The sequence below is a fragment of the Agelaius phoeniceus genome, chromosome 17 (genome assembly GCF_051311805.1).
Source record: "Agelaius phoeniceus isolate bAgePho1 chromosome 17, bAgePho1.hap1, whole genome shotgun sequence".
NCBI lineage: Eukaryota > Metazoa > Chordata > Aves > Passeriformes > Icteridae > Agelaius > Agelaius phoeniceus.
The window spans coordinates 11,598,202-11,617,477 of NC_135281.1; the positions used below are offsets into that span (position 1 = coordinate 11,598,202).

The following is a 19,276-nucleotide window of genomic DNA, read 5'->3' on the forward strand; positions in this document are numbered from 1 at the left end:
ATTTTTGGGGTCACTTTCACCCAAACCCCTCTGGGTTCCCTGCGCGCTGCGTGCGCCAGTTGCGGGGCGTGCCGGGCGCTGCGCAGCGTGCGCAGAGCGGAGCGCGTACGCCAAGTGCGCAGCGCAGACAGCGTACGCCAAGTGCGCAGCGCAGAGCGCAGCGGCCCCGCCCCCGGCCCGCCCGGATGACGGTGCGGGTTCTGCCGGAGCCATGAGCTACGACCGCGCCATCACCGTCTTCTCCCCGGACGGGCACCTCTTCCAGGTGGAGTACGCGCAGGAGGCGGTCAAGAAGGGCTCCACCGCGGTGAGTCGGCGGCCGCGGGGCTGGCGGGGCTGCGGTGGCGGACGGGGCCTGTGGCGGGGCTGGGCCGCGCTGCGCGCCCGGCCTGGCGGGCCCGGGAGGCCGCGGGAGCCGCTGTAGGGACATTCCCTGGGGGGATCCATGGTCCGTGGGGCTGCCCAGAGCCCCGAGCTTCCTGAGGGGCTCCGGCGGAGTGGCAGGCCCGGAGGGATCCTCTCCCGGTCCCTACGTGCTGCAGATTGAGATATTCTGTGTTTGTGCACGAGGCAGAGTCCAGCGCGTTGCGAACACGTCGGTAAAAGCCCTTAGGAGTGCAGTGCTTCTCCCGGCTTCCAGCTGTCCCAAGCCTTTGCTCAATGAAAGTTTTATTTCATTTAGGGGAGGAGGAAAAAGTGTTAATTTGTAAATCGCTGTATTAGTGATTGTAATGAGTTCTAGCAACAATAAGTTTTAATTTTAAAAAGTCATAACTGTATTAGTAGTTGTAGTATGTTTTAATTGGCATTACCAAAAAGAGAATGTACCATTTTTGGGATGGGAATGAATATAACAAGATTTAGTGCCAAATAGATTCCTCGTTTTTTTCAGAAATTAAAAATACTGTGAAAGTGGAGACAGCATGCAATATAACCACCCATCTTGTCTCTTATTGAGATTAATGTTTTTGGAAACATTTGGAACATGCTGATTCCCATCCCCCTGTAAGAAACAGTGGGAATGAAAGGGAAGGGTTGAGAGTTGTTTTTTTCCTCCATGATGTTGGAAAAGCTGTATTCAAGGTACGAATTAGGAATTAAAGCAGCTACAGACAGAACGTTTTGGCAGCTGTAGGTGTTACTTGGCCTGCTCTTCAATGCCTTGGGCTCTGAGTTGAGCAGTGCCACTGGACTAGTGGGGTGTTTGTGGCTGTGGAAACACTGATGGTGCTGTTGGAGAAAGGACAGTTTGTAAGAGGAGCTGAGTCTGTCTCTTGGGAGCCACAGGGATTTAGGTTGTTGTAAACTGATGATGAAACGGCACCCTGAAATGCATTGCCATTTTTGTTACATCAGTCCTGCCTCCGGGTTGAGTGGGAAATGAAATCCTGACTTCAAGCTGAGGTAATGGTTACAGTGTGGGGGTTTGGGCTTGGTTACTGCTCACTTGAGCAATTCTGCAGCTATCAGGAATTTTGGACCTGGGTTAACTTTTGTACTTCTTCTTTTCATGCACGGAAGGTTGGAGTAAGAGGGAAGGATATTGTTGTCCTTGGTGTGGAGAAGAAGTCAGTGGCCAAGCTGCAGGATGAGAGAACTGTCAGGAAGATCTGTGCCCTGGATGACAATGTCTGCATGGCTTTTGCAGGTACATGGTGCCTTTGGGGCTTTTGGCAGCTTTTGGGGCACCTTTGGGCGTGTTTGTGGAACCTGGGAACACAAAATACAGGGTGTAACTGGCTGAGAACTGTAGGAGGCACAGTATTTCCACAGTAGCTTTTTTTTTTTTTAATATGGAGAAGTAGAGTGTCAGTGTCAATAATATTTTAATATTTTTAAGAGGAGATCTGATTTAACTGACTAAAACAACAGGGTTTAGGTTCAGTGTGCAGGAATGAGAGGCTCAGTTCTTTCTCCTGCCTTGCTCCCTTAGCTACAGTCTGGGATATGTGCAGGGGTGTTCACAAACTTGAGGAAAATTTCTCTAATAAAAATAAGGCTGTAAGTGAAAAATGGCAGCATTAACTAAAAAGTAAATAATAATAAGAATTAAATAAGAAATAAATTTCTTTAAAGTCCTTTTTTTTAAAGGGTCACACTTTAGTCAGCTAACATCATGCTGCTGTAGCCTCATTAACTAGATGAGGTTTTCTGGGCAGATGAAACTGGACTGCATGAGGAATAATGTGTGTGAGAATAAGCACTGCAAATTAGCTGTGATATGGAATGCTGTCAGTAATACTCCCATTACCTGGTTCAGAATTATGTGTCACCTAACTCACAAACATGGAAGCTATAAACTAAACCCTTTAGTTATTTTTGTGCATTAACCACCTTCTGCTGCCTTACAAATGCTCTTGCTCAGGAAACCTCAGAGTTTGAGCTCTGCTTTGATTTTTCCCTTGCTGTTGACACTGACCCTGTGCCTTTTAGGGTCAGATTGGTGTTCTGAGGGTTTTTCATGACTCTGAGGCCACTCTGTCGTTTCAGGGCTGACAGCTGATGCCAGGATAGTCATAAACAGAGCTCGGGTGGAGTGTCAGAGCCACAGGCTCACTGTGGAGGACCCTGTCACCGTGGAGTACATCACACGCTACATTGCCAGCCTCAAACAGGTACCTGGGGCTGCTCAGAGCTGCTGGGGATGTGTCCTCATCTGACAGAGGTGTTCCATGCTCTTGTGTTAGCCTGTGCTATGCATTATGTGCAATTAGGTGTGTGACAGGTGGGACTAGAGTGTCACACGTGTAACATGAACCCCACCTTTTATAGCATGGAGTATCTGACACTTCCTCAAGCTGTGCAAATGTCTGTGCTCTGGCCTCACTCCACTTACCTGCTAAAAACACACTGTAGGTTTGTATTGGGAGTGGAAAAGAATAATTGAGTGCTGTTTGAGTTTCTTCCCCCAAGATAAAGCAATTAGTTCTTGTAAGGCCTGCACAGTTCCATGTGCCATGTCATCAAGAGCACCCTGCTCATCTCACTCCCAGAACAGTGGGCCTGGGTCACTGTCTTTTCTTTTAACTCCTGCAAAGCCATTGCAGGGATGGGTAAGAGGGAAGCAAGTTGGTGCAGTATTTAATATGTTTTGTGTTTGATAGTCATGAATTTAGAATGAATTGCAGCATCAAAATATGCCCAGCTGTGTTCTGTGAGAAAATTACTCATTAGCCAGTGTATTAAACTGATTTTCAGCCACCAGCAAGAATTAGAGAAAATTTAATTTACTTATGCACAGATGTGCTGGAGCAGTGGTGATGGTAATAATGTGATTGTTGTAATAATCACTGGTCTGTCAGAGCAAGGCACCACTTGCAGAGTTTCACTTTGTTCCTTTATCCAATCTCACATTTGTGTCTGTCTCTCTGGCACATTCACCATTTCTCTCACCCTGTTGCAAACACACCTGGCCCAGCTCCTGCTGTGGTGCTGTGGGTGTCAGCCCTCCTGCCCCTGGTGTGTGACATGGCAGTGACTTTGCTAGCAGTGTCCCAGGAGGGCTGTGACATGGCTCCAGTGTTACCTGCTTACAGCAGGAGCTGCTATGATTTCCTGTGGAATCAGTGCAAATCATTGGTGAATACTCTTCAGGTGTCCTCATGGTATTTTTTGCACACTGGGGCTTGCAGACCTGGCTCTGGCTGCCTCAGCACCTCAGCAGGTGGGGAGGTGCTTCTGGGAGCTGTAACCAGGTGTAGGAACAGGCTTGGACAGGAACTTGGACAGGAACTACCTCTCACCTGCCTGCCTTAGGGGCTCCATGGGATACAGAGTTCTGACTAATGGAGAGAGCCAGCTGAAAGCATTTCTGGTGGCTCTTCTGGTTGTCACTGCTCCAGAGTGAGCTTTGCAGCTAGAAATGTGTTCAGAAGTGCCTGAGATGTGTCCTTTGTGCTCAGAGGTACACGCAGAGCAACGGCCGCAGGCCCTTCGGGATCTCCGCCCTCATCGTGGGCTTCGACTTCGATGGGACCCCCCGGCTGTACCAGACTGACCCCTCTGGCACCTACCATGCCTGGAAGGTGAGTGGGGGCAGTCCCTGCTGGAAAGGGAACATTTGTGAGTTAATGTCTCCTTTAAAGTGGGATTGGGGTAGAGGAGATCTCTGGCCAGATGGTGCTGTCTCACAGCTGCAAAAATCCTTAATGATCAAATGTGCTGAGAGTGGCCATCTGCAGTTCAGCTTTCCTTGAGAAGTCTTGTCCTGCTTTCAAAAAAAACCCCAAAACCAACCCATCTGTGCCAGATAACTGTCCTTGTGTGTGACAGATTATGCAATTGTACAACTTTGTGTTTCTTTCTTACTCTGCAAATGAAATCTTTTCTAAACTCCCATTCATTTTCTTTTTCCCTTAATGTTTCCAGGCTAATGCCATTGGCAGAGGAGCCAAATCTGTGCGTGAGTTCCTGGAGAAAAACTACACTGATGAGGCCATTGAAACGGATGATCTGACTATTAAACTTGTCATCAAGGCTCTTCTTGAGGTGAGGCTGTTTCACATCTCTTCTGTGGCTTTTCTCTGTCCAGATTCACTTCTTAGATGTGAATAAGGGAAAATACTTGTGGATGTCCCAAGGAAATACTGCAAAGGATCTGTGAGAGCTGTTTACTGTAGGCTGGGGGATGTTAGATTGAATTCAAGGTTCAGAATATTTGGGGTAACAATTTCCATAGTTTACACAGAACTTACCAGCAGCTCTGGGAAGGAATACAGACTTTAGTTCTGGGTGTTAACAAAAATTTACCAGAGATGTGCTAAAGCACATGCTGAATATTTTATTTTTTAATTGAAGTTTAAGATACAGAAAATAGCACAGGTCAGGTGGTGGGGCTGAGGTGTTCTCCATCTACCCAGGTTATTGGCACCACTGTGAAGACCCTTTTGAAAGTTAGTGCTGCTGGTGTTGAGAGCTTAAGAGCCAAGGAGTGAAATACACCCCATCCATCTCTCTTCTCCTTCTAAGGAGACCTGAGGGGGCTTTGTTGGAGTGAATTCCTGGCCAGGCTCCTAAAGCTTCCCTCTGCCTCACGCAGGTGGTGCAGTCTGGTGGGAAGAACATCGAGCTGGCAGTCATGAGACGGGAGCAGCCGCTGAAGGTGAGGCTCTTGTTTGCTTCTCTCCCCTTGAGCCTGTCTCTGATACTGTCCTTGTTGATCTGCCTGCACTTAATCTCACATTTTGCACTGACAAATACTTCAGTTTATTCTTAGTGGCCAAGGAATGTTGTTGTGTCTGCAGCAGGTACCTGCTTTCAGATAAACAGCAGTTCTTCCCATGGCAGAACTACAGTCACTTCCATGAATGTCTCTCAAGTTTATTGGTATCCTGAGGGTCACCCATGTTTCTGTTTTAGATCCTAAACCCTGAAGAAATTGAGAAGTATGTGGCTGAAATTGAAAAGGAAAAGGAAGAAAATGAAAAGAAAAAACAGAAGAAAACATCATGATGAATGAAATGCACCCGCTTAGCTGCTTCTTTTTAATTCGAGTGATGGGTTATTCTGTATAGACATGTAGGCATTCCAGTTACTCATACTGTGCTCTCTTGAGATCTACAATAAACCTACTGATTTTTTTTTAAAGCTGTTATTTAAAAAACCCTGTCTGTTCCTTGGATTTTAATTACCCAGGATGATCTGGTTGGCTACAGAACAGCAGCAGTGACCCATTAAAGGACAGAGACTTTGCTTGCATTTTTTTCCCTGGACACTTCACTTTGTTTAATGGTTCTTTTCTGCACTGTCTCAGCTCTCAGAATGTCCCTTCTTTTTTTTTTTTTTTTTTAATTTACCTTAAGCAGCTGTCTTGGGGGTTGCATTATGGTCTCAACATAACTAATATGGAGTTGGGGTTTTTATTCCCTAATGGGCATCTTTCAAGGAGAAAAGGCTGGGTCTGCCTTGCAGCAGCCTGGGTGTGTTTTACTGCTAAAGGACAGGACACACAGGGGGTTGTGTTTTGTGGGCCAGCATGAGAATGTGCTGCTGCAGGCACAGGCTCAGGGCAGAGGGTGCATGGCCTGGTGATTCCAAGTATGGTTCAGAGTAAAGCATTACTGGTGTGGGTCCTGGGGGGCAGGATTTATGCATCAGGAACTAAACCATAACTATAGCAAGTGCTAGATACAACAGAGTTGTTGTAGCTCCTCCACTTTCTCCTATGGTATTTGCCCTCACATGCTTCCTCTCCCCCTCTTACCCTGTGCTTTGAGATGGTTCCTCATCTCAGAGGAGCCTCAGGCCCCTCTCCACCTGAGCTCACACTCCCAAGTCTCAGTACTTGAAGCAATAGGAACAGGTGCTCTTTCATTGTAAAAGTTTCCCCCTTTGTATCCACCAAGTGGGTAGAACCAAACTGCCCTGGGAAGTTTGGTTCAAGACTCTTCAGTCTTGCACAGCCAGAGGGTGTGGGAGTGTCAGAGCAGGGCTGGGGTGGCAGCAGGCACAGCAAGGGCTGAATGTGGCCAGCTCTGTACTCAAGCCCCTGCTCAGGACACCCAGGGGCTCCAGGGATGCTCCAGGCAGCAGAGCTCACAGGGCTGGGCTCTCCCAGCCAGGAGCTGTTTACAGCGAAATGCTGCCCAGCAAAGTGTGGGCAGAGGATCCCACAGGAGTCAAGGCCAGGGAAGCAGCAGTGCTGCTGCTGCTCAGGGCCACATCAGACCACAGGAGCCAGAGGAAGCATGGTCCTGCAACACCAGGTTAATTTAGCAGTCCTTGGGCTGGAACATTGAAGTAAAAAAAGCTGCACTTGGTTTTCTGCTCAAGTCACTACAATTGTTCCCACACTGGGAATTTTCCATGGGGAAGCTGACAGGGCTGCAGCTGAGCCCCCAGTGCTCTGGGGAAGGGCTCACAGGTACCAAGCCCTGGGGCTGAGGCATGGCCACCAGGCCCCTCTGCTCCTGGACAGCAGGAGCCAGGCCAGCACCTGGCTTCACACAGTGGCCAGGATGTGCTGATCCCTGGGAGCTGAAGCTCTGCTGTGGAAACAAGGGAATTGATCCCACTCAATTGAAAAGGCACAGCTACATGTGAATAATGGTGATTACATAGGAGCAATGAGGATTTCTCTTCCCATCCTCTGCCAGGGCAGTGCAATTCCATCTCCACACTTAGAGCCACAGTGGCTGCTTTGCCAGCAGCAAAATTAGAGGCAGAGCAGCTCTGAGCGAGCCATTTCAGCACACCCCAGCTTAGAGGTGTGAGCCAGGGCCTGCAGCAGCAGCACTGGCTCCTGGGGAACCCCAGGGCCTCCCTCTGCAAGGCTGGAGTAACAGAACCTTCATAAGGCTGAGTCCCAGCACAGGAACCAGGGCAGCAGTACAATGTGCAGTGCCTGGATTTGGGTGTTTCAGCCTTTTTCCAATACTGTGTAACACTTCCAGGTTTGCCAGAGCTCTGCAGCCAGGTTTTCTGCACCTTGGATGGGAGCCCTGCAAGGCCAGGTGCCAGAGGAGTGTAGGGAGTGATGTTATGGAGCTATGTACAGAACAGAGGTGGAGGGAAACATTAAACATTTACATGTTTATTATAATTACAATTTACATTACTCCAAAGAGCAGCCCCACTGCTATGTTCTAATTCTCAGCAATAAAGTCCTACAAAAATAAATCCAAGCTTTTACAGTAACCTAGGTCAATGCATAACTAAAAAAACTTGAGCTATGTAAGGGGTTCAGTCATCAAGGTGCTTTTTCAACAAAATTCCCTACCAACCAAAAACGGGACACATGCCTATAGCAATTTAACCCACTTATTTCATGCAAACAAAGGTAACCCCTCCCTCCCAGCCCTCTCCCCACATACAGATTTTTAAAAACAAAAGAAAAACAACTAAACTATTTACAGTATGGGGGTATAGAGGAAAGAAATTAAACATGCCCATCTGTTAAGCTTCATTATATGGTCTCCCATCCCTAGTTGAATGAAAACATTCCAAAGAGTTCCACCACAGTCTACAGAGTACAGAGAACTGTTTGCATTTGGTGCTGCCTCCAGCGAGTACAAACCGAGGCAAACAAGTCAGAGCTTCAGGTGTCCTTCCCAGACAGTCACTACTGCCAAAAACTCTGCACATGAGTGGGGACAGTCACTGCTCCCATCCCACATGGTGTCCCCATGCTCCAGCCAGGAGCTCCAAGCCCCAGGCATTCCCAGCACCCTGCAGCTCAAGGCAGAGCCACGGTCCTGTGGTACCTCCAGCCCAGCAGCAGCCCACAAACAGCTGTACAGTCAGAAACACTACTACATGATCAACACTCCAGTATTCCCAAGTGACAATATACACAACTCCTCAGCACCAGGAATCCATTTCTCCAGATACCAAGTGCTACTTCACACCTGCTGCCAAGATCCGTGAGACCAGCAGCACCCAAAGGATCCATTTGGTTACTCAGAACAAACAAATTATAGCTGGTTTATTTCAAGTGAGCTTTGGTTCTGTGTTAAAACAGCATGATTTCTCTTCTCCAGGGTTCAGAAAAGGAGTCTGACTTTGAGCTTAGACTATAGCAGCCTTGAGAGACCCAGAAAGAAGAACCGTGTAAGTTAGTCTGCACTTGAAAAACACAAACAAAAAGAAAAGACACCCTGAAGAAGGTACCCCTGAACACATTCCCTCTTCCAAAAAATATTCCAGCAGACAGTGGCTGGTCCAAAGTAAGTCCAAAATATAAGCAGTAGTACATGAAATTCTGTCGCTTGAGCTGAGACAGTAAACAATATGAACCATTTTCCCACGTTAGTGCAGCAGTTGGTTGTTTTCTTTTTATATACAGTTTCATTCTCTCAGGAGAGATGTTTGAACCTATTCAGAAAAAGGTAGAGTTAGATTTGATATTATGGGGTTCTTCTCCCAAGAAGAGAAATAGCAAAGCTCATACCCCTGTATGAGCTGAAATGCTTAGTTAGAAATTAAAAGCTGCTTGCTTGAGCTGAGCTTTTTCACAGACAGGTGAGACCAAGAAATCAACACCTTAAACCACCCCCTCTCCTTCTACCCTTTAGAAATATCAATCAGACCCAATAAGGAACAATTATTGATATATCCATGAGACTGGAGGGCAAAACAGACTGCACGGACAGTTCAGGCAAGGAGTAAGAGACAAACCTGGCTCAGAGAGAGCATTTACTCTTGCTAGAGCACTTGCCTCTGAAGTTACACTCTGCCAGTACCAGCTCTGTGAGTGGTTTGGTTTCTCCTCGCTGCTCCACTCCCCCTTCCACCTCGAAATCCACCTCGGAAGCTGCGGCCACGAAGGAACCGTCCAGACACTCCAAAGGTCTCTGTATTGAGCTTCCTCTCCTCAGCCCACGTGGTGCGCCTGGAACTGAGCAAGGCTGAGTTCAGCTTGAGCACAAACATGAAAGAACCACCAGCCCACTCAGAGAGGAAGCCTCAAACCCCTGATTTTGTTGAGCTGCACTGCAACAAGCACCAGCTGCAGTGTACCTGCTCTAACCCATCCCCTCTGCAGCCACACCACAGAGCCGAGGGAACCCCTCATGCTGACACTAAAGGGATGTCTCATTTCTCCAGGCACTTGAGGGCACCAGTGGTGGCAGTGAAGGCTGAAGCTTTCCCTTCATATTCCCCACATTTAACCTAATGCATTTCCACAGCCAGAGCTGACCTCTCTGCCCCACCTCCAGGCTTAGCTCATTCCTGTCTGCCAGCTGCACCTTCAGTACAGCATGACCCTGATGCCTCCTCTCCCACAAGCCAGATAAGGAATTTGTTTAAAATCAATGGGTTCAAAGTCAGTACTGGGAAACAGAAATAGAAACTCCTCTATCATAGTTTAGGCAAGTGTATCATATCAGCTGAAATGCTTTTTGTTTGGTCCCACTGCATAAAGCTTGGTTCACATCACTTGTGAGCCATCAAATGCATGGAAATATTCCCTGTCTAAAGGGTATTCTAACATTTTTAAATAATTAAACCATGTCACATAGATTATGTCTGAAATTTTATGCCTAAAATTCCATTTAAAAACCAAGCTTTTAAAGAACACTCACCTAGATTTCAGTTCTGAAGAAATGTTGTCAAAGAAAGACTTGGATTTATCATAATAGCAGTTGGGCCCCAGCAGGTCCTCCTCTGCGTTACCATCATTGTTTTGGGTTGCCACTCCAGGGTCCCCTTTTTCTTCCCCCGTCTCTGCTTTGTCATCTGAAGATAATGAAATGTATTACACTTCCTTGAGGCACACACTGCAGAGCCATCTGTTCTCTTGCTCCCTCAAACAAGATGTGAGAGGTAATCATGCAGTTTCTCAAAACCAGTTTGTCTATGCAGTGTTTACTACTAGCTCAGCAATTCATATTTAATGAAGGCACAAACCTTTAAAGTTTAGTTTCTTCTTGAATTCTTTATCAAGCTCCTCTCTGTTGAATTGTGCATTTGCACTTTCAAAGTCAAAGTCACCTTCAAACTTTATTGTATTTTCCTTCACAGTAGTTGGTCTGTTTTGTCCTCTAGAACGGTTTCTGGTTCTCCTGTTTCCTGAAAGCAGGAGAGTTTAAACACTTGGTAACGCACAGGGAGGTTACATGGCTTGCTCAAGACCAGAGGAAACCAGGGATAGAACTCAGGAGTTTCTGGCTTCCAGTCCTGTGGTTAGGCCACACCTCTTTGAAAGCAACTTCTGATTTTGGCTGTAGAAGACACATTACAGCAACACTTTAACTTTCTGAGCAGCATTCCTGGATGTCAGTCTTACCACTAAGAGTGCACCCAACTTTCCTTCCAGTGTGCAGAGAGGAAGGCAGAACAAGCACTACAGCAAGAAAAGCTGAGGGAGGTGGGGAAAATTATCTGTCTGCTCTTCACCTGCAAACACAGCACTGTAATTAGCCTAAAACCCATCTTGATGGCAAAGAGGAGGTCTCAGAAAATCCAGCAAAAGACTCATCTACCCACAACTGGAGCTTGTATTCTGTCTAGTTTCTCATTTCCAACTGAGATGCTATCAACTCCTTTTTGAAAAAGCTATAACCCATTCTACACACTAATTAATTTGAAGGCCTGAGAGTCTGAAGTGTTCTTTCCTGTCCTTTCTCATTTTATTTGGGCAGAAACCTCTTTGAATGTCACTTGCTTCTGGCCCATGCTTATCTGCCACTTTGAAATCAGAATTCTGCTCTATGGAGGTGAGTGTTCCATAGCTGCTCTGTTATAAAAGCTCTGGAAAGTTTTAAACAGGCTGCCTCTCCCAGGAAATACACTTGAGATTTCAGAGAAATCCAGTTGCTGCTGCCAAGTCACAGCATTGATTTTTATGACATACCTGCAACTTTCTAGAAAAGGCGCTAGAACTCTGTCCCTGGAATGTTCTGAACTTCTGCGACTCCAGAAGCTGTTTTGTTAGGGAAGCATCTCTGGATGCCCAAAGCTTTCTCCCAGTCTTCTGTCAGTTAATCCTTCACTGAAGTTAACACCTTTTGCCTTCACAGGCTGTTGAGACTGTTTAGCGTCAGCTTAACCTACCCGATCTTCTCCTTTGAGGTCTTCTGTTTTCATCATTCACCTGTCCTTGGGTTTGCACAGGTGCTGCCTGAACTGTATCTACTGAACAAGAAGGATAAACTTTAAAGGAGCACAAGAACATTCCCCAGGCAGCTCAGGGTAGCAGTGCACCTTGGAAGGCTGCTCCAGCCCAGCTCGGGGCTGGAGCGGGGTGTACGTACCGCTCGCTTTGCTGCTGGCTGGCGGGACCTGGCGGGCGCTGCGCGGGATCCCCGGAGTCACCTTCCCTGGGGGCAGCTTTTGGGAATTCATGCTGTCAACGGGGCCAGTCTGGACAGCCTGCTCTACCATGGGGCTTTTGCGGACTGGGTGAACAGAAGGAAAGCCAGCACCTGGAAAAAATCCCAATGACTAAGTGCCTCTCAGAAAATGAGCCAACACCATTCAAACCCTGCCCACTTCTAGGGGAGAAACCGTTTGGTCAAGAATGACTCAAAGCCTTGAGTGTGCATCTTTACAGGTTAAGTTTAAGTGGCACCAGGTAAGGCACCACTGCCATACAAGTCATGGCTCTCATAATCCAGAGCCTCAGTTTCAGGAAATATACCCAAATATTTCTTAAATCAAGTTAGACAAACATTAAACAACCAAGCCAAGTCAGTCACTCAGTTTATACCAAAATCTAATTTCTACGTTATGCAGGATTTTACTTTATACGGTAACTTTAAATCTGAAACAAAAATTCACCATTTTGAAACTGTTCAACAAAGTTACCCCACTTTGTCAAAAAGGTTTTGCAGCAAAAGCTTAAGCACCTCAGCTATATCCCCTTTTGTAAGCCGCTTTTAGAAGTCCTTCAACTTCATTGCTTATTGTTAGAGCTTTCAGACAAAGAAAACCTGAAACCAGACCAGGATCTCAAAGTTACCCTTTTAAATTCCTTCTTGGTCAAGGCCAAAGTGTTACCAAGACTTCTGTTGCTCTTCCATCCAGGCTTATTTATTCACACTACAAAACATGTAAATACTTTTCATGGTTTGGTATACCTTACACCAATTATATTAAAAAGTGACAGTCTTCAGTACTCAGAAGAAACACTGCATTCTAGGTTTAATTAGAAGGTTTGGAGTACTACGGGTTCATGTAGTTATGCATAAGAACTGCTTGGAAGCAAACTTTAACTGAATATATATTAAAAGAGCAAGAAAAGTGAAAAGCTGAAGAGTTCACACAAACCAAGCCACTGACAGTTCTGGGTCACCCAAGTCCAACATGAGATATACCCAGTAGGTTACATCATGCAGGTTCCCAGTTAATGTATACCTGGAAAACTTGCAAGGAAGACAGACATATCCTAAGGATTATTGAGTAGGACAAAGCTGATGTGCAAGTTTAACATGAGAAAGTTTCAAAGTTTAGCTGAGTATTGAGAAACTATGTACAGATAGATGGCCAAAAGCAGAGAGTAAGTAAAAAGCTTCATGCCAACACAAGCATACATGCTTAAGCTAAAACCAGATGAAGCTAATTATCGTGTTTAAATGCAGGCTGCACCTGGTCACCCTGCTCTGAGGAAGGTCAGTCTGGTATCTCAACTCAACCTTCTCTAAAGGTTTTACACATAGAAGCAAGCACCCAGAACCATGTTATCTCTGCTACTCAGGAATCACTAGCTGTTAGTCATGCTTTACTAACTGGGAATCTGGACAAGTTACAATGCCCCATCATGCATGAAATCTACCCTGATGTTTCCTCAGTTATAGAAAATACAACCAAATTTCTGATCAGCCTAAGTCTCCAACCACAGGCCACCCACAATTGAAGCAGTGTGCTTCTTTTTCCAGGAAAGGCTGACCAATTCCTCACCCAAACCCTATGGTGACACATGTTCCTGGACAGGATGCAGCACATTAGCATCTCTAAACTTCATCCTTCTCCTGATACTTACACAAGAGGATCCACTGTCCTGGACTTTTCCTTTCTCCTGTCTCTCTAATTGATACTTCTAGGACAGGAGCAATCACACTTCACGTAATGAAAGGCAAAAAAAAGCTGAGAACAAACTAGTTCTACTGGCATTACCCATATAAGCACTATCATTCTAGGAGGGGTTAACAAGAACAGTGTTTGCAAGTGCCATGCAGTTCTTCCAAATATTTGGAGTCCTCAAACTGCTGTTACCCTTGGAAGAGAGCTGATGGGGCTCTGAAGACATGTCAGGCTCTGAAACAGGTTGTGGAGACGGAGAAGAACTAGGGCTGGAAGCAGCTGCTGATGCTGGAGGGCTTACCAATTTCTCTAAAGAGATAGAGGGAAGAAGAGAGAGCAGAGATACATGGATAAGATACAAGGTAGTGAAACATCTGAAGGATTTGGAAAGAGATACAAGATTCTCTAGAACAGCATTAGAGCAGCTTATTTACAGTCCTCTCTGGAAATACAAGTTCTTTTTACATGTGATGTGAGGTGTGTTAGGTTAGAAATTAACTGGCCTCAACTGTCAGGTATTCCCAATAATTTCAGAAAGAAACTTCAGCTATTTAGTTTGTTTCTTTCACGTGTGTGTGTGCACATGCAAGTGAAACATAGGCCTCCTTGCAGTAAAACCATTGCACAAAGTTGTGAGCTGCTTATTCACTGCTCCTTGCAGCCTGACACTCGGCAAGGAGTTTGGTGTTAGTTACTGTTATTTGCTTTCACAGCAGCTGCATACAAGACCATCCCTCTATTCTAGCAAGTAAAGTTTGTACTTACCTAAACCTAAGGAAGCTGCATACTGCTGGCTAAGCAAAGAGCTGGCAGCAAGCTGGCTGTAAGGTGGCATACCTCTAAACGGGCTGTAAGGCACATGTGGCTGAAAGGATGATGTAGAGGCAGAGCCCAGTGAAGACTGTAACAAGACAAAGTACATTTCCATTTACAGTGTCCAACAGTCAACTTGCTTTGGCAGTGATTCTTTACTTCATGTACAGCATTACTAAAGCTTAAGTAAATTCTGAGAAGGGTTAGTTTACCTCTTTATGATTTTCTGCATTCTCAGCTAGCTCTGGCTTTTGTTGACTGAAGTCTTAATGCTGCTGCTATTTTAAACATTACAACAAAATTCAGGATGCTTTAAATAATCTGAAGATTCCTGGACACACTGACTTGCCTTTATTTCTAGAAGTTTTTACCAAAATGCAGTCCTTCAACACCAATCTCAGCTTTTTACCAACACTTGAGGCTAACTTACTTGGACAATGGCAGGATCTTGTGGCAGAGTGTGCTGAGCTTTTGGAGGTTCACAGACAGTGATGTCTTTGATGTCACTTCCTCGAAAAATAATGTACTCATAGATTTCTTCTCTGGGAGGAGCCGGTCTGTCTGTGGGCCGGTCCTCGGTCCCGAAGGATCGCACTGGAGCGTGGAAATGGTGACATTAGTGCAGAACTGCCACTGCAGCACTCTGCAAACTCACATTCATGTGATTAAAAAGTATTCCTTCAACACTTGCCATTTGTAACAACAACAACAGCTTCTTCCAGAACCCTCAACCTCCTCACACACATCTGCTCCCTCAAATGCCAACTTTTTCAGCAGCCTGTGTAAACAGTTTTGTTTACATCAAGCTGTGAAGGTAAAGAGCATAGACCAGCTGGAGTGAAGAATCCTACTCCAAACCCAAGGACTTCCCCACAGTGCTGCACTCTCCTTCCCTCCCCAGCAGCTGTCCCATGGAGGCATTCAGCTCCAGACAACTGCACCAGACCCAGGGGAGGCCCCTGAAGCAGCAGGGGGAAATGGTAGAAGGCTTTAGAGCTCAAATCTGCACCTTTGGTTTCATACATTTATTATGCAGATAGAGGTGGTTTTTATCAATGGTAAAACTTCCTATTAAAATTCCCTCTCTACTCCAATGTCACTGTTTTTATGATTAATGTGACTACAAAGCAAGCCACCAGTGATAAATCTAAGTGCTTAGGGAGGCCTTACTGAGTGCCAGCTACCAAAATACTTGAACAGACACTCACCAGCAATGTCACACATCAGAGTGAAAAAAAAAAAAAGACTTCAGCTGACTGTGGCAACTACTAGGTAGAAGCATAAATTAATTTGAGCCATTAGGAAAGAAGAGGTCAGACTGGATTATTGGCACAGGAAAACAGATAGCACAGTTACATCACTGTGGCACTGACAGGTAAAAGCTTGAAATTTCAGCCACAAGTTACAGAAACTTCCAAGTTCACTGGTGTGGCTGTTTTCTGTGTTTGAGAGGCACTCCCAGCTCAGATGAGTACCAGCACATACTGGCTTGATGCACATTTTCTGCCCATGGAAGAACTCTTGGATTGGACTCCCTCAATTGCTTCTAACAGGTTATCAAAGAAGCACTGAAACACCTCCACCAGGACATGCCACTCTTCCTGTCACACAGATGGGGGCACCACATCCTCCCAGGAAAAAGCACCAAAAGTGGATGCACTGAGCATCCTTGGCACACCATGCTGCTCCTAACTTACAAGGAGTTGTAGCCAGGGATACTCAAGAGTCCTGTCCCAGGGTGTATGCAGGGGGCTCACCTCACACCAGGTAGCACTGAGTGCCACAAATGGCCTTCACCCCTGTTAACACACAGGTGAGCTCCCAAGGAACAGGTGAATGCCAGAACATCCCTGTCACACTGCTCAGCACCTCAGCTGCACCTAACAGGAAGGGGATCTTCACTGGTACCAGGACAAGCTGTCAGTCACTGCCTTTCAATGGCCATCTTCCATGAGTTCCTAGGGTAAATAACCTCTCCAAGTTATTTTAGATCTCCAGCTGCTGTTTGATCATATTACAGCTGTAACCCAGTCAACCAGAAGCAGATTATAAACTGAAAGCAATGCTTGTAGCCTTTTGGACATGAACTGTACCACTGATCTCTCTGTTCAAAATTAGATTATTACAGCTCATGGCAAGATGTACTAAAGGTACCCAGGGCTCCTGCAGGATTCCACAGCAAGCTTGGAAGGCACCATGACCAGCCCATCAACTTTCACATGGACAAACACACGGCCTGCAAAGCCCAAAGCTGCCCAGGCAGCCTTGCAGTTGGTCCCAAGGTTTCTAACAAAAAAGGTGGAAAGCCAAGTCCTTGTCATAGACAAAACAGGGCTGGAGGAGTTGAGCTTGCCTGTCCCTGCACCTCAGGTGTTTAACTGTTGCTGGCACAGCACAAAGTGCAGCTAAAGTTCCTGTGGAGGTGGGAAGGGCTGTCTACCATGAAGTTACTGACAATTGCTTACAGATGGACAGAAAATCAATCCCACAGCACTGCAGCTCCTGGTTTACAACACAGCTCCTACTCATGTAGGGCTGTTGAGCTTAAGCTCTGAAGGAGCAGGAAGCACAGCAAGACTGACTGGAAAGCAGAGCTTACATGGATCTTTTTTGTTCAAAATCTCCAGTTGCTTCAGACTTCTACTTAAGGGGGAGCAACTTCCTGACAGGACAGCAGTGGGTTTAAACTTCCTTTGTTTGCAATTTAAGTTTAGCCTCTAACAAAACAGACAACTTTCTTGTAGTGATTAATTAAGCCCATGGAATCTCCAGCATTTAAGATTCTGTGCACATATTGAGGTTTAACAAATATAAATCAATTGAAGTCAGCCTGGCTTCAAGTGAGAGGCTGAACCAGATTTCTTGAGGTCTCTTTCAATTTAAATAATTTTTTTATGAATGGTAGAACTAAAGAGAATGGTACTGGCATTGCACATGGAAGTGTTTAAACAGTGGCATCCAGGGTTTAACAACAATTTACCTGCAGTCTGGACAATTTCAACATCGTGCCAGTAATTCATGGCCCTTCTAATGCCTCAGAGATCAAGTGTTTTAAACCACTGACATCACACACCAGGTTGATACTGCCCTGACTAACTTCAACATTGTTGCTACATTTGTAATTCTGACTCTAATTTTGCTTTGCTATAAAGTCTCTAAATTTGAAAAACCCCTCTGAGCTACAATGAAAAGCAGGCTTTGTGATATAAAGTTTATGGAACAGCTCTTTAGGTAGGGAAAAATGTATTCCCCACCTACTGCAACAACCACTTAGGCATTCCAGTTTATCAAAACTGAACACTGAGAAACCAATAAATACAGGAACTGCCAGAAGTCTTATCCAGAGCATATATTTACTCACATCATAAAGCACTTTAATCACACATGCCTATGAAACACACCAGGTCTGAAGAAGCAAGAGCAATGTGTAAGGCAGGACTAGGTAAGGAACCATTTCTACTGCTGCTGGGTCAAGGTGAAGATCTTCCTGCACCTACAGGAAAGGAACTGCATCCTTCCAGCAACCTCTCGAGTACTTTGAGCCAAGCACTAACACAAACAGCTCCATTTGTGCATTTAAATAAATGGCTACATTCCTAGGAAAAAAAGTGAATTTGAGAAAACTCACATTTTTAACTTCAGAAAACACTCTAATAGGTGTTAAATAATGTCCAGCATCACATAAACATCATTATGCTGGTAAACACTGGGGCACAGGCTGCCTTGCGGGTAGTTGTGAATCTGGCAAGTCAGTGCCTCCTGCCAGCAAACAGCCTTCCAAAACAAAAGGTGTTTGTTTTGTGGACAACCCCGATGGCTGGCTGCAGGCAATGAAGAACGTGTGAACTTCCCAGAAAAAAGGAATGACAAAACTCAGGGAAAGAAAACGCCGATGCACATGAGCTGAAGTAGCCAAGCTGGACTTGAAAAGCAGTACAGGAGTAAGTTCATGTTTGAGGGACTAAACAAGACAGGACAGGTTGTACTGAGATGAAATACAGGAGTTCCCAGCACAGGTGACAACTGAACCCAAATGACACTGTTTCCAAGACAATGATCAGTATTTCTACAGGGAAACAAAATGCAAAGCCTCGCTGAGGAGCAGCAAGGTCGGCGAGCCAGACCCACGTGCAGGTGGCCCCCAGCGCTCTGTGTAGCAGCTCCCACCCTCCTCACCTGAGCAGAGTCCAGTTATCAATCACGGAAGGAACAAAGACACAACAACAGCAACTGTTTTCCTCAGCGCCGGCCTGGGGCCCTCCTCGAGCCAAACACCGACACACAGCCGAGCGAGGGGAACCGAACCACGCACAGCGATGCCGAGCGTCACCTCCCCGCTTCTGACAATGGCAAGGGGAGCCAGCGCTGCCGGCAGCGCTTCTACCCAGGAGCTCCCGGGGAGAGCCGAGGGCTGCTCAGCATCCCGGGCCCTGCCCGCTCCTCCGGCGCGGCCCCTGTCAGTGCTGACTCACGGAGAGCGGCAGCGCTCCGGACCCGGGGCTCCAGCCCCGCCACAGCCCCGCGGGGCGGGCGGGCCCCGGGCGCGCTCATTGTTCGCGGCACGGCGGCCCCCGCCGCGTCCCCTCAGCCAGCGCCGGCCTAGGCCCGCCCGCGCCCCCCACAGGGCCCCGCCTCACCCTTGGCCAGCGCCACGGTGGAGTTCTCGGTGTCGATGGTGTAGAGGATGCCCTCATAGCGGATCTGCGCCTTGGAGATCAGGCTGATCTTGCTGCCGATGTAGGGGGTCCCCGAGCTCATGGCGGCGGCGGAGCCGGGGGAGGGGAAGGGGGGGTCCCAGAGCCGCGCGGAGCCGCCGCGCCGCCCACGCGCACTGCGGAGCCGGGACCCCGCCGCGCGCGCCTTATATAGGGCGGAGGGAGACGGGCCGGGGGGAGGCGGCGGGGGGCGTGATGCGGTACCGCGCATGCGCCGCGCGCTATTGACCAGACGGGAGAGACGGGGTCAGACGGGGAGGGGCGGAGGGGGAACACCCGGGGCCCGC

At 46.9% G+C, this 19,276-nt stretch overlaps 2 protein-coding genes across 4 annotated transcripts; one reads left to right on the forward strand and one right to left on the reverse strand.

Moving 5' to 3' along the window:
• The first annotated feature begins 147 nt into the window (after positions 1-147).
• Positions 148-5,586, forward strand: PSMA7 (proteasome 20S subunit alpha 7). Its single transcript, XM_054644402.2, has 7 exons — positions 148-307; positions 1,522-1,648; positions 2,491-2,615; positions 3,903-4,025; positions 4,369-4,488; positions 5,039-5,101; positions 5,359-5,586. Exons 1-7 carry the CDS (start codon positions 212-214, stop codon positions 5,449-5,451), a joined length of 747 nt encoding a protein of 248 aa, XP_054500377.1. The 5' UTR covers positions 148-211; the 3' UTR covers positions 5,452-5,586.
• A 1,924-nt stretch (positions 5,587-7,510) lies between these two features.
• Positions 7,511-19,215, reverse strand: LSM14B (LSM family member 14B). Of its 3 annotated transcripts, none has more exons than XM_054644629.2 (10): positions 18,912-19,215; positions 14,705-14,868; positions 14,227-14,362; positions 13,654-13,770; positions 11,694-11,864; positions 11,494-11,571; positions 10,348-10,509; positions 10,023-10,176; positions 9,155-9,334; positions 7,511-8,811 (listed from the first exon to the last, which is right to left on the reverse strand). In XM_054644629.2, the coding sequence occupies exons 1-9, from the start codon at positions 19,198-19,200 to the stop codon at positions 9,163-9,165; spliced, it is 1,443 nt and encodes a 480-aa protein (XP_054500604.2). In that variant the 5' UTR covers positions 19,201-19,215; the 3' UTR covers positions 7,511-8,811; positions 9,155-9,162. The 3 variants fall into 3 exon arrangements, with proteins under 3 accessions (XP_054500604.2, XP_054500603.2, XP_077043487.1); XM_054644628.2 differs by having other exon boundaries at positions 11,494-11,574; XM_077187372.1 differs by having other exon boundaries at positions 11,494-11,592.
• Positions 19,216-19,276: the final 61 nt, after the last annotated feature.

Coding starts and splice junctions, on each gene's coding strand:
- LSM14B (XM_077187372.1), bottom strand. CDS start 19,200: ATGCGCGGTACCGCATCACGCCCCCCGCCGCCTCCCCCCGGCCCGTCT. Junction 13,771..14,226: donor TGCAGCTTCCTTAGGTTTAG/GTAAGTACAAAC, acceptor CTATCTCTTTAG/AGAAATTGGTAAGCCCTCCA. Junction 10,510..11,493: donor ACCTCAAAGGAGAAGATCGG/GTAGGTTAAGCT, acceptor TCCTGCTTTCAG/GAAACAGGAGAACCAGAAAC.
- PSMA7 (XM_054644402.2), top strand. CDS start 212: ATGAGCTACGACCGCGCCATCACCGTCTTCTCCCCGGACGGGCACCTC. Junction 308..1,521: donor TCAAGAAGGGCTCCACCGCG/GTGAGTCGGCGG, acceptor CATGCACGGAAG/GTTGGAGTAAGAGGGAAGGA. Junction 2,616..3,902: donor ACATTGCCAGCCTCAAACAG/GTACCTGGGGCT, acceptor CTTTGTGCTCAG/AGGTACACGCAGAGCAACGG.